The 12,765-nt window shown below is 45.7% G+C and overlaps 1 protein-coding gene across 2 annotated transcripts in view; it reads right to left on the bottom strand.

Moving 5' to 3' along the window:
* Positions 1 to 12,765, bottom strand: part of MAML1 (mastermind like transcriptional coactivator 1) — a 69,731-nt gene that overhangs the window by 8,447 nt on the left and 48,519 nt on the right. The window contains exons 2-3 of one of the 2 annotated variants that reach the window (XM_077266295.1): positions 1,544 to 2,959; positions 208 to 495 (exon numbers count right to left, since the gene is read on the bottom strand). In XM_077266295.1, the coding sequence (XP_077122410.1) occupies positions 208 to 495; positions 1,544 to 2,959 (1,704 nt within the window). Of the gene's footprint in view, positions 1 to 207; positions 496 to 1,543; positions 2,963 to 12,765 lie in introns of both variants that reach the window. The other variant, XM_077266294.1, reaches the window with a different exon arrangement.

The raw sequence follows: 12,765 nt of genomic DNA, 5'->3' as shown, positions 1-12,765 counted from the left end.
AGGTGAATAGGGGGGGGGGGGGGGGCTACATATCAATTCCCTAATATAACATATTATGAAAAATGTTGAGGCTATGTTTCAGCAAACGGCTAAGGGTCTTCAGTGATATCTAATACCCATCTGCTGCTTCTTAGGAGGAGTCATTGGCCTTTTCAACAGTAGTTTGGTGTCTTGTGTGGAGTTCGTTCCTGTAATTGGTTCCCTTACCTGCTCTGCCAGGAGCTGCTGCTGCCGTTGCCCCCGGAGGTACTGCTGTTTTTGCTGCTCCAGAAGTAGTTGCTGCTTCTGCTCTCGCTGTTTTTGCTGCTCCAGGAGAAGCTGCTGTTGCTGCTGCTGTTGTTGCTGCTGCTGTTTTAGCAAGGCTTGCTGCTGACTGTTCAGGTATGTGGCATTGGCGTGGTTGCCAGACATGGACACAGCCGGTGGCTGTGACACCACACCGGGGCCTCCCACCGACACTGGGACACGGGGCACATTGGGCTGTGGATTCTGGTCCTGTAAATTTTCCAATGAGAAGAAAATGCCACATTATAACAAAACCCTGTCAAAACATTAAAATATCATTCATACCAGACAATTAAATCTCATGTGTATGTTGACACTTTTCCACACTTGCAGGGTACAAGTAAAAAAAAAGGTATGTTGAATCTCAACATGCCCGATCTTTTGTTCTCACAAGAGATTAGCTGCCACTATAAGCCAATCGTGCATATATGTATTTATTCTCCATCGCACGTTTCGCTCACGCTTCTTCATGGAATGGAGTTTCCCAGAGGAAGTTTGAGCGAAACACGTGTTGGTAGATACACAGTGATACTTGCACATGAAAAACCCCTTTGTTGGTACTGTATGTTACTGAACATTGCCGCTTGAGAACTTGCGTGATATCCTAGTTAAGGACCTGCTTTATTACCATAGCTATACATACTTTCATATATTATAGTGTTTCGCTATTGGTTGCATATCAGACAGATCATTTCACTTATGACTATGGTCTGCATTTTCTCTTACAATTAACTTTTGATATAAAACTTAATGGTCATGGTATATAATTAGTAATTTTATTTAATAAAATATTGTGTTGTACATGTCAGAGCCACCGATTATTTTTTATAAAACATCATTAGGATATTTTAGTGCAGATCATATCAGATAGTGTCCGCTACTAACCTCATCGGTTTGATCGCCATAAATATATTGTCAGTATATCTTACTAAATTTAGCTGGATCTGCAGACTAGTATCTTATGGCATTTGGCCAAATGTGCATTCTTGATGGGAGGAAGGGAATAAACTACTGACTGAATGCGGTCCCCTACCTAAGAACAAAGTATGGGGCATGTTAAAATCCAACATGCTTGATTCTTCTTAACCCTAAACATCTGCCATTGGGAAAGTCAGGACAAGGCCATATACATAAGATGGTCCGTCAATCGGGCAGAAATCTGATGAGTATGGTCACCTTGTGCCTGCTGCCAGGTGCAGGGAAACAAAGGTTTGGCAATGTTAAATTTGGCCAAATAATAATGTCACTCGTCACTTACCTGCCCATGTGATACTAATGGCCTGTAAGAAATTCCAGCCTTGTGCTTTATAAATATTCGGCTCTGCTCCTCCGTCATAGGAGGCAGCTGCTGCGCCGCCTGCTGCCGCTGAAGATATGGTATCATTACATTCTTGTTCGGATTTTGGGCGACAAGCCCCGGGCCGCAGTCGGCCTCGTAATGTGAGAGGGGTAAGGTGTTGCCATAGTCCAGCATGGCATTGGGACCTGCAGACTGGGTGGGATTTAGACCGTTTGCGGGTTTATGAGCGATCATGACGACGTGGTTCGCCTGCATGTAGGTGGTGCCGCCACGTGGGGAGTTTTTGTTCATGTTAGGCATCATAAGTTTCTGGTTATTAAAGTCTTGCTGGTAAACAGAAGGGCTGGTAGGTTTATCCATGGTAAAGGGGACGCCGAGAGGACTCTGAGAAGATCCTGACTGCGGCCAGTTGGTCATTGTATTTGACGGATGGACCTGCGGCGCCTGCTTGTTTTGCAGCATCTGGTCCCTCTTTTTCTTGGCTGCAACTGCAATCTGCTGGAGTTGGTGGGCTGAGGACATATCTTTGGTAGCGCCAGCCCCCTGGCCGCCCAATAAAACATTGCTTAAAGGTCTCTGCACGTTTTGCGCTTGGCTTGAAGGCTGCATTGATGTCTGGTTGGACGATTCGGTCACAGTCTGAGAAGACTGCTGAAACACAGTCTGGGAACCACCTACCACGGGAGATGAACTGCTCGCAGGCACTGACGGAGTCGCACCAAAAGGCCCACAAGACGACGACCTGACTTGAGGCGATCCGAGGGAATCCTGCTCAAAAGTGGCAGGAGAAAACTCCGTTTTGATGTGAATGTCTTGCGGCAATGGAGTCTGCGTGGCAGAATGTGAGGCATCTTTGTCCTTTTTGTCTTCTAAGTCATCATTAAAAATATCATCCAGGTCCTCATCAGGGACAGACTTGTTCAGCTCCTCGATGAGTTCTTTCCATTCCTGCTCATTCAGGTTTAGGTCTGGCATCAAGTTATTTTGACACATTGACCCACCGACGCCAGACAGCATGCACGGCAAGTCATCCACCGGCTCCTGCTTCATTTCTTTGCCGAGGCAAAGAGAGAAATCGTCCACGTCCCCGTTCAGCTGCAAACCTGCATCCGGAAGACACTTTTTATTGACCCCATCCAGTCCGATCGCGTGGCTGCCGTTCAGCTGCAGGGAATCGCCGCTCGGAGGCTTGCTGTCCAGTTGGTGCAAGGGGGAGACTGGAGGCATCCCATTAGCGGATCCGATCACCCCCGACAGACCGTCATCGTGCCGGAGCTTCTTCGCCACCGAGAAGAGATCTCCGTATCCGTTCTGCTGCTCTCCATTCTGAGGTGAAGCCGCACTGTCCAGCTTTCTTTTCACGGTGTCATGAAGCTGCTGGAAAAAAATGGGAGAAAAAAAACAAACAAACAAAAAACAGTTATTTTTATGATCAGTCGGGAGCAGAAAAAGCAACTTATAAAACGGTTCATGAGGACATCGGGCAAAAATCTGATTGTGGTCAGCGAATAGAAAACAGTCAGATATAAGGTACAGGTAACAAATGGAAATAACCCATAAATTGGCTATGCGCACGATTAATCAGATCTGACGAGGCTGCAGAATCTGAAAATCCACTTCAGAGTGGAGGAATATTTAGTCCATAGTGAGCGATCTCAAGTCCCAAGTGGATTCGATCTCCATCCTCCCTGACCGACAGCTGCAGCTTGTACTGATCAGCGTGAGATGTCAGCAGGGAGGAGGGACAATGAGGAGCTTGGCCAGAGATTGAGATAAACTTTCAAAAAGTATTATATGGCCATTCTCACATTGAATACACCATTTGCAAGTCTAAGATCTGTTTAGTAATGTATGCAGTTTGGTGACAGACCCGCTTTAAAAGGATTGTCAGAAGGAAAAACATTTGTAGGTTCAGAATGGGGTAAAACAAAATATATAATTTACAATGTACTAATTTGCCATAGGGCTGTCTAAGTGAATGGTTCTTTAAAAAAAACCACGTACATCTGAACTGAGTCAAAGTGATAAAACGACCATTATAATAATAGTTTAAATAAGTCTAGAAACGCCAACATTTTTTTTTTATATATTGATTCGCACTCAAAACAGAGGCGTTAAAAAGGCATAAGCTGTGTTGTTGTAATTCCCAGAGCCGTACACCAGGGGGCAGTAAATGCTCCTATAAGGAGCGTTCACAGCCACATAAAACAGAAGCTCCACTCAAAGTGTCAGCCAGAGAAATTCCTCTGTGGTTATGGTGACCTTTTGGGAGAAGCGTGCAGCCCCAGCCGGAGCATTCCTACTTCTAGAGGCTTATTAAAACAACTCACTTTCCTCAGACGACTTCTACCATATACTGGAAGACACAGGGGATAAAGCGCAGTCACTGCGTATAGAAACGCAACAACCCCCAACATATAGGAAAACCCCACAGTATTTCCCACAGTGCCCACTAACAACTGCGGCCCGTTCTACACCTCCTGCACTGACACATTGCAGCAAAACAATACAACATACAAGACTTTCATTTTAATTTCCAATTCACTGACAACAAGTCAAACTCTTGCAAAAGTTGAATTTAGAGGGGCTGGCTGCTTGGGGTCTCCATGATCACTAGGACAAGGGTTCCCGAGAAGAATGTGTGACTACTGCTCCGGAGGGTAAAGCTCCACATAGTCCGGGAGGAGGTGTCCTATTCTGGGAAAGGATGGGACGAGCGGCAGATATGCGAGATTAGCAGCTCCTGATGTGTCCGACAGCCCCTAATGTTTCTACACGTATACTGTGCGGCACAAGCAGTTTAATAGGCATGATGGTAATGTGCAGCATTACATGAAATTAATAACCCTTTGATCTATAGATAAAGTGATCAGTAATTGCCGTACGGGTGGTCTCGCCGTCAGTCATTTTGCTTTTGGTTGTTTTGATGTGTTGCTTTGGCAGATATTCACATGCCGTGCATACTAGACCACCGTCACCACGCCACTTTCACCTCCCTCGTCTTCCCCAGTGTCCTCCTGTTATTTCACAACGGAGCAGAAATTATCTAAATGCAGGCCAATCTTACGGAGAACACTGCATCCCCAAAGGAGTACACCTGTGATATCACGTCGGCCCGCCGCCATCGTACCGTCAGCACGCCGCCATCGTACCGTCAGCCCGCCGCCATCTTACCGTCAGCACGCCACCATCGTACCGTCAGCACGCCGCCATCGTACCGTCGGCCCGCCGCCATCGTACCGTCGGCCCGCCGCCATCGTACCGTCGGCCCGCCGCCATCGTACCGTCAGCCCGCCCTCTCACCTCAGGTAATGCAGCCATTTGTGTGCAGAAAATGTGATATTTTGTGATTAAACATACACGCTGCCCAATGTGTGTTTATAGACCCTGCTATACTCACCATAGGTTTCTATTTCTACTTCAAAAAATAAAAAAAACTGGAAAAAAAAAAATGCAATGGGGTTTTTTTCCCAGCTCCGATTAAGGGCAGATTTCCAGCATTTCTTCTATACATTTAAAAAATGCTGTGCTAAGTCTGCACCTAAAGTGCACCAAAAAATGCATTAAGAAAATGCAATCGGTGCAGATACGTGCAGAAAATAGGCGCAGCGTTCTCACGGGTGGGAACATGGCCATAAGGATCATTTACATGGGACAATAATTGTTACAGGAGCCTTCATAGGCTGGGGCTACATGGCGACCTCGGCCACCATAGCTGTGGACTGAAGATACACAAGTAACCTCGGCCACATTGTCACCCCTACACTACAGTGACCAGCAAGCTGCAAGAAAAAAACAAACAAACAAATTAAAACTGAAGGGTCCTGGCCAAGATGGCCGTGTAGTCCCAACCTTATCGGCCTGTGTGAATACCCCGGCAATCAGCTGACGAGTGAGCAAAATGTTCGACTGTTGATCAATTGGAACATTTATGCCGGAATAATCACAGCTGAGTAAATGATACATCACTGGAATCAGGGTCTCTGTCTGCTCTCAAATGGGGTAGTAAAAACCTGGTGATAGATTCCCATATCTCCACCATTTCTATGGTTGAAATTAAAAGTGTAGTCACACAATAGCAGGATCAGCCTACAGTATAATTGTTTACAGTCAGTAACCATGGCGACACAAAGGAATACACAGACGCCGTAGGCACAAACCGGTAGGAGATCTTTAACAAAGACCATAGACAAAGTTGCTTCACTTTAAATGCAGGGAGATGGATTTTATTTAGTCCATGCTGCCACCTCCGCACATTTCGGAGGTAAATGATAGATTGAGCTGCTGCCTCCTAGGTTTGTCCGCTCGCCCCAGTAGTCAGCACATTGCCGCCCATCGTGTGTAATGTACGGCAGTATCTGCCTGAGATGAGTAAGACGCACACCCACACGAAACCTGGAACCGGTGTCTGACACGCACAAAAACCGACTCTCAGGGATGACAGTGAAGGGCCATTTTAGCAAACAATTAAAAAATAAATAAATATAGGGGTTCACAGTTGGGTCACACTTTTTGTTTACTCAAATGTAAGTGTTTTAGCCTAAAAGTAATTGTTTTTCATTAGAATTTTTCTGTTTGACTCTTCCAGACGTCGTGTTGCACTGTCTATTGCTGCCGGCAGGAGGAGTTAACTGAGACTCGGTCAGTGAGCCCACTCTGAGGGTCCGAGTCTGTAACCCCGAGTCCCGCCAGAGTTAATGTGCACGTCCTCAGCAGGTCAGTACTCTAGTAGCTGGGTGATGCCCTTGTGGCCGCTGGCCAGGTCCATTTAGCCCATTAATCAGCCCTGATCGGCCCTTGTTTACCGATTTCTTTCTGTGGGCCGATGAATACTGATGGGATCAGAACGGGTAATATGACTGTTCTGTGCCAATGTAGCCTCATGGGTCGGCAGCACCTCACCTGCTAACACTGGGCAATGTGCTGCCGATGATTTTTATGTAGCCTGTAAACAATCCAATGACCCGCTGAACAAGCGTCATGCTCGCCCATCCAGTGATCACTGGTAGGTTACCATTGGCTGAGAATTGTTTTTGCGATGGAATCGGTTAGCAGCATAATGTAGGGGCAGAGACCCTGATTCCAGTGATGTGTCACTTAGACTGCTTGGTGCAATTTTGATAGAATCCCTGTTTTGTCTGATGTAGATGTAGCAGAGCTCAGACTTCTGAGCCGAGTATAACCCCACCCACACCACTGACTGGCAGCTTGCTTACCATTCACAGGAAGCCAATCAGTGGTGTGGGCGGGGTCACACAGATCAGCCTGACTTTCCTGCACGTGAGACATACTCCTCTAGTAATAATGTCCTGCTGATAAAACACTTTTTACAGCACACAGCCTAGTAAAGTGATACATCCCTGGAATCAGGCTCTCAGCTCCTACATCATTCTGCTCTTAGATTAAATCGCAAAAACCTGATGGCAGTTTCTCTTTAATAAGTCTTTTTTTTTTTTTAAACCCAGTCACAGTAAAATGTAAACATTTTGGGTATTCATTTCAAATTCTATTTCTAATATTGAATATTGCAAAAAAAAACAAAAAAAAAAAACAAAGCACAACAAAAAGTAAAAAATAGTCTAGTATGCAAAAATAAGATGCACAGGATGGACAGCCATTGTCCATCTGATGTGACCCTACAGACTAGTATGACATATGTGCATAAGGTAAAACGCGCTGCCGGATGCAAGAGACCTGTGAACAAGGCCGAGGAGCTGTATACAGTCCGAGAAGGCGCCAGTGTACAGCATTACTTATGGAGAAGCTATAAATCACCTGCATTTGTGTAACACCTAATGCAGCGGTGGTCAAGCTGCCACAACATGGAGACCCCTGAATACAGGGCATAGATGTCCCATGTGCCCGGTGTCCTCAGTGGCGTCCATCCATGACCGGCAGCCATCCATAACCGGCGGCCATCCATAACCGGCCACTCTCCATTATATATCCGCACTCTGTAGAGAGAAGGAAGCTGGTGGGCCACTAAAAGCCGCCAGCTGCCCACCCCCAACATCAGCTTAACAAAGCCTAGGCTACAGTGCCTTTTCCCCCCTTAGGGCATCAGGAGCCACAGAGGAAATAAAAGCTAAAGTAGTAAAGCCAGATTAATGGAAGGTAATAATCACTTGTGAAGTCCCATGATGGGTGTGGAGGACCTACGATGGGGTCTAGTAAACAGTGACCGTACATAATGGGGCTGGGGGGGGTTGTTGGGAAAGTCTGGATGGAGGAACGTCTCCCTCAGGCATGTGGAGACTAGTATCTCCTACAAGACAATCCAGCTACTCGGTTACAGCCGGCGGTCTCGAATTACAGAGCAAACAGCCAAACCGAGCTCTGTACTGGGAAAAACCAGCCTGGGATGACAATCTGGACCATCGCCGCTGTATACTGTGGCGGGGTACCGTGTATACCCGTGGAGAGATCACCATACACACCATCCAACAGTTGGACAATGGCCCATCCAGGAGCAGAAACTCTCCAAAAACCACGAAGAGCTCAAAAACCACTCACTTTAATTGGAATGTCAGATTATCTGCTCCAAAATCTCCTGAAAAAATCCTCAATGTGAACATGCCCTTATACAGGCTAATCCGAACGCTGTCCCCACACATCATGGTACTAGTACATCCTCCATCGTACACCGCCAGATGTGCTGCCCAGAAGGACTCTAATTTTCACCGTCTGATCACTCGGCAGATCAGCATTTTGCTCGCTTGTTGAATGACCACTAAACAGTGTAGGAGTTGCCCGACCTCCGGCCGCGGTGGGAGAAGAAATGAGCTGATCAGTGGGGTGCTCACTATCAAACCCCCAAAAGTCTCCCATTAACAGCACCGGACAACCTCTTTTAAAGGGGATCGATCACCAGGTTTTTGACACCTAATCAGGGAGAAGCATAATGTGCAGACGGAGACCCTGATTCCAGCAATGTGTCACTTGCTGTCTGCTGCAGTATTCATAAAATCACTTACATCAGCAGGAGATTATCCCTAGAGGACTAGTAAACCTGCTGCCAGGTAGTCCTCCATATTTACGAGCTCCGTATATCCCCACCACTAATTGGCAGCTTCCGTCAGCCGAACACGAGGATATGGACGAGCTTGGGTGACACTAATGTGTGGGGGGGCTTCACTGACAGATGAATGTGGGGACAGAAAAATCCCACAAGTCCCATTTTGTACTGCCTGAGAAAAAGTCATCGTCTGGCATTGGCTTTCTCATAGTACACAGAGTGAGCAACGATGTGCCTGGGAAACATGGCAGCGACAGAAGCTGGACGAACACCCACCTGAAAGGTGTATGGGGGGTTTAAGCCATACACATCAGATTAGAGCAGAAGCTCAATCTCCGGCTTATAAGGTGCACCTAAAGAAACGGCTCATGGAGAGCACAGCACTACAATAAAACACATTAATTACTGAGTTGTCACTTTTGATAAATAAGGCGCAACATGCGAGGACCCCAGAGCCACCGATTCCTCGAGAGTCCTCCATCTCTACCAGCAGTGCTGATCCAGGCTTTCTCACTACACAGGAAATAATATCAACAGGAAGGAGTCACGTGTCGGTCTGGACGGCGCGGAAACTTTCCTGCTGCTGAAAACCTAAAAATATTTCAAAATCAGACACATTTCCATAGAGTGAAGGAGTCACTGGTAGCCATACACCAGATAAATGTGGTCCGAACCGGCCAATATCTGCAAGACCAGGCAGTCATCAAAAGGGTCTTTGGGTGTCCAAGCTCTGCCATGATGTCAAGGAGAAATAGGGTTGGACATGTTGGATTTCAACATGCCCAGTTCTTTATCATTGCCGGTAAGTTGCCAGCAGAGGAGTCTGGCAGTCACATACTCCCCAGCACCCTTCAGAGAAGACATGCACGCTTGGGTGAACTAAAGGCTAATCATCCTGACTCACTACTTTATTATTATTATTATTATTATTATTATTCTTCCTTTAAATCATAGGAGCAGCAGGGTTCATTATCACATTTGTGTTCAATATCACATTATGATTTATGCCCGAAACGACGTTCATTTTACAATGCGCAGCACGTTCGGAATCATGCAATTCCATACGAAAGTCATGGGTGGTGTCCACTTGACATTGTTTTAGCTAATCTGCAGCATAAACAGCTAGCAAAGCGTGTAAAATGACTGATCAAACCATCCACAGGCGCTAGATAAACCCTTGGCGTGGCTAATCAGTTCAGTGCACCTTCCCACCTGCTTGTTTTCTGCCTCCATCCATTTAAGTCAAAGCTGTCAATAGAAGAAAAGGAGGGCGTGATAGATGGAAAGGTGAAAGCAACCTTTTCACCATGCCGGTGCTTGGTTTGAACAGTCATTTTCTGCTCACACACTCCCTTTAAAAAGGGAACAATCTCGACAAAGCAGATATGGTATTGTAACAAGTGCAATGACATCAAAGTAAACATAGTTTGCATTTTTGGGTGAATGCACAGCAATTCCATTCCCAATCCGCATCCAAAGCGGCATGTAACAACACTGCATCTAAAACGGCATGTAGCACCACTGCATCCAAAGCGGCATGTAACAACACTGCATCCAAAGCGGCATGTAACAACACTGCAGCCAAAACTTCAGTGGAAAAACAGCTTTTTTCTGGAGTTTTTCTCTTTTTTGAATTAGTACTATATATTTAAGATGGTATTTAGGTAGGAACTCATTTCCTTTTACAAGTCCCTCCTATACATGTCTTTGACGTGTTAAGATGCCCCTATTTACAAGCTTCTCACACACTGGGAATACAATTAGATACTTGACATAGCCTGAGGCGAGTTCTCCGAGGGCCCCAAGACATAGCAGCCATGTCACGGGATGTCCTTCCGGTAACAATGGGGGCAGTGACTGGTCATTCTGGAACAGAAGCTGCATTATGGTGAACATCACCAGATATATTACCGTATATATCCACATATATAGGGAGCCATGAGCAAGCTATGAGATTCTCTAGCCTCGGCTACTCCCGGCTCACCCCAAGAAACCCAATCTGCTCTGCAAACCAGAAGAACTTGTTTCTCTAGTGGGAGAAAAGAAAAGATCTGGGTTTGGCTTACAACAGGGAAATCAGTAGAAGGTGCAATTCACTGGATAGCTGCTTATAATGATAAGAGCAATTATCCTATGCTGATCCTGACATGTAGAGACCTATAGGCAAGCCCCCTTATAATGACTCTGCAGAGGACTTCATACACGCGGTGAAGGACACATCGTCTTGTTATTTTCACCATACAGCCAATATTACTAATAGAGAACATTAGTTGACGTCTGCTCCTAATCTTTTTTAAATTTACAACCACAAAAGACAGAGTAATAACAATACATTAACGATAGGTGATAAGTTGCTGATTATTGGGTGTCCGATTACTAGGCCCCCACTGATCCACAGACCCGGGCTCTGGGGACCTTCATTAGAATGGATCAAGGTCCTCTCTGTGCATCAGCACTTTTAGTGCCCATGGGACGGAGGGAGAACGTAGACTACATATCTAAACAAGGAAAGTGGTGGCTCAGCTCCCCAATCCGGTTATCGAGACTAAGGAACTCCAGGAAGCCTCGCACGGACCAGGTCAGAGCAACTCTAATAGTCATGTAACAGAACCAAAGGGTCCAGCACAGAAAGGTAAAACTTCACATTTATTAACTTCAGTTAAAATTATTATATATACACACATATACACACACACACACACAAACACATACACATTTTGGCGTATATTTTCATGGTCTAATATCATGACCAATAATCTCAATCATTAGACTTTATAATCATGGTTTAGACCATGATTAGGGCTACACACCAAAACGTGTAAATCTTCTAATTTTGCGTGTCCAGTACTATTTATGTTTTGGTTTTTTTTAACTGAACTTAACATGAATTTTATTTTTTAGAGATGCAGAAATTCGCTCTCTATGCTGGACCCTTTAATTCGCTCTACATTTCCACCTAACTAGAGACATGTTTACACGGGCAGGGCTGGATGAGCCCATCTTCCATTTATTTCTAAATCAAAATGGTCCTTAACCAGCGCTGATCGACGCCAATGTAGAAAGACCCTTATCACACAAGGCTAGTGAGGCTAGCAACAATGGAGACATCATTGCCGTAACTAACAGCGTGCCAACTTCACCAAGTATAGGACTACTAAAGCCGGGATAGGTACAATGCGCACATAGGAGATGTCCACATGCTCATCAGGCACAGGAATCTTGGGAATGGGCAGCAATTCCTTCTGTGGCCAAACAGTTGGGGCTTAAATTTCACTAAGGGGCAAAACTTTTCTGCTAAAAAAAACAAAAAAAATAAACACATTAGTACAGTGAGCTGTTCAGTAACCAAAATGAAGCCCATCCACATAAAATAGCTGGTAGCCAAACATCCACTGTTCTTCCCAACTTTGGCATACACATCAGGTCTTAAGTCAGTCGAACCCGCAGACCCTCCAACATGGGCGGGGCAGTCGCGACCCTCCAACATGGACGGGGCGGTCGTGACCGTCCATCTGGCGCAGGGCAGTCGCGAACCTCCAACATGCATGGGGCGGTCGCGAACCTCCTCTGACTGATTAGGTTTGGGTAGCATTTTGGAACTCAACATGCTTGAACCCTTTGGTCTCCAACACTACTAACTACTACTAACTACTAATACACATTAGATGTCCCTCCGTTTCAGCCAATCTTAAGCTGGCCGTACATGAGATGGTTGTTGGACGAACCAGCGGTCTTGTCCTGACCACCCCATACTCATGAGCTTTGGGTGAGGGTTCATGCATTTTCCATGCAGAGAAAGGAGAAAGCTGCGAACAAACTCCTTTGGCAGCAGCTCATCTCCTCTGACAGATTATGTTGGGGAAGAAAAGGATTGGGAACTTGAAATATTTCAAAGTAAAAGAGGGAGCCCATACACATGATAGTTGGGCAATCCTGTTGAAATTGGTGAATAAGGCCAATTTTCATCTGATGTGCATGGGGGTCTTTAGACGAATCATCATCTCTAGGCTTTGCGGCACCAAAGTGTAATATCAGATAAAGCTAATCCTAAGTCACTACCATTAGCTAACAAGACGCAAAAACTAAAATGAATGTTTTTTTCCCCTAATCAGAAACCACCGTAATGGTGCGCACAGGATGTCATCCCACCTGGATATAGGAGAAT

The sequence above is a fragment of the Ranitomeya variabilis genome, chromosome 5 (assembly GCF_051348905.1).
Source record: "Ranitomeya variabilis isolate aRanVar5 chromosome 5, aRanVar5.hap1, whole genome shotgun sequence".
NCBI classification, from domain to species: Eukaryota; Metazoa; Chordata; class Amphibia; order Anura; family Dendrobatidae; genus Ranitomeya; species Ranitomeya variabilis.
This window is presented reverse-complemented; position numbering and strand designations above follow the sequence as displayed.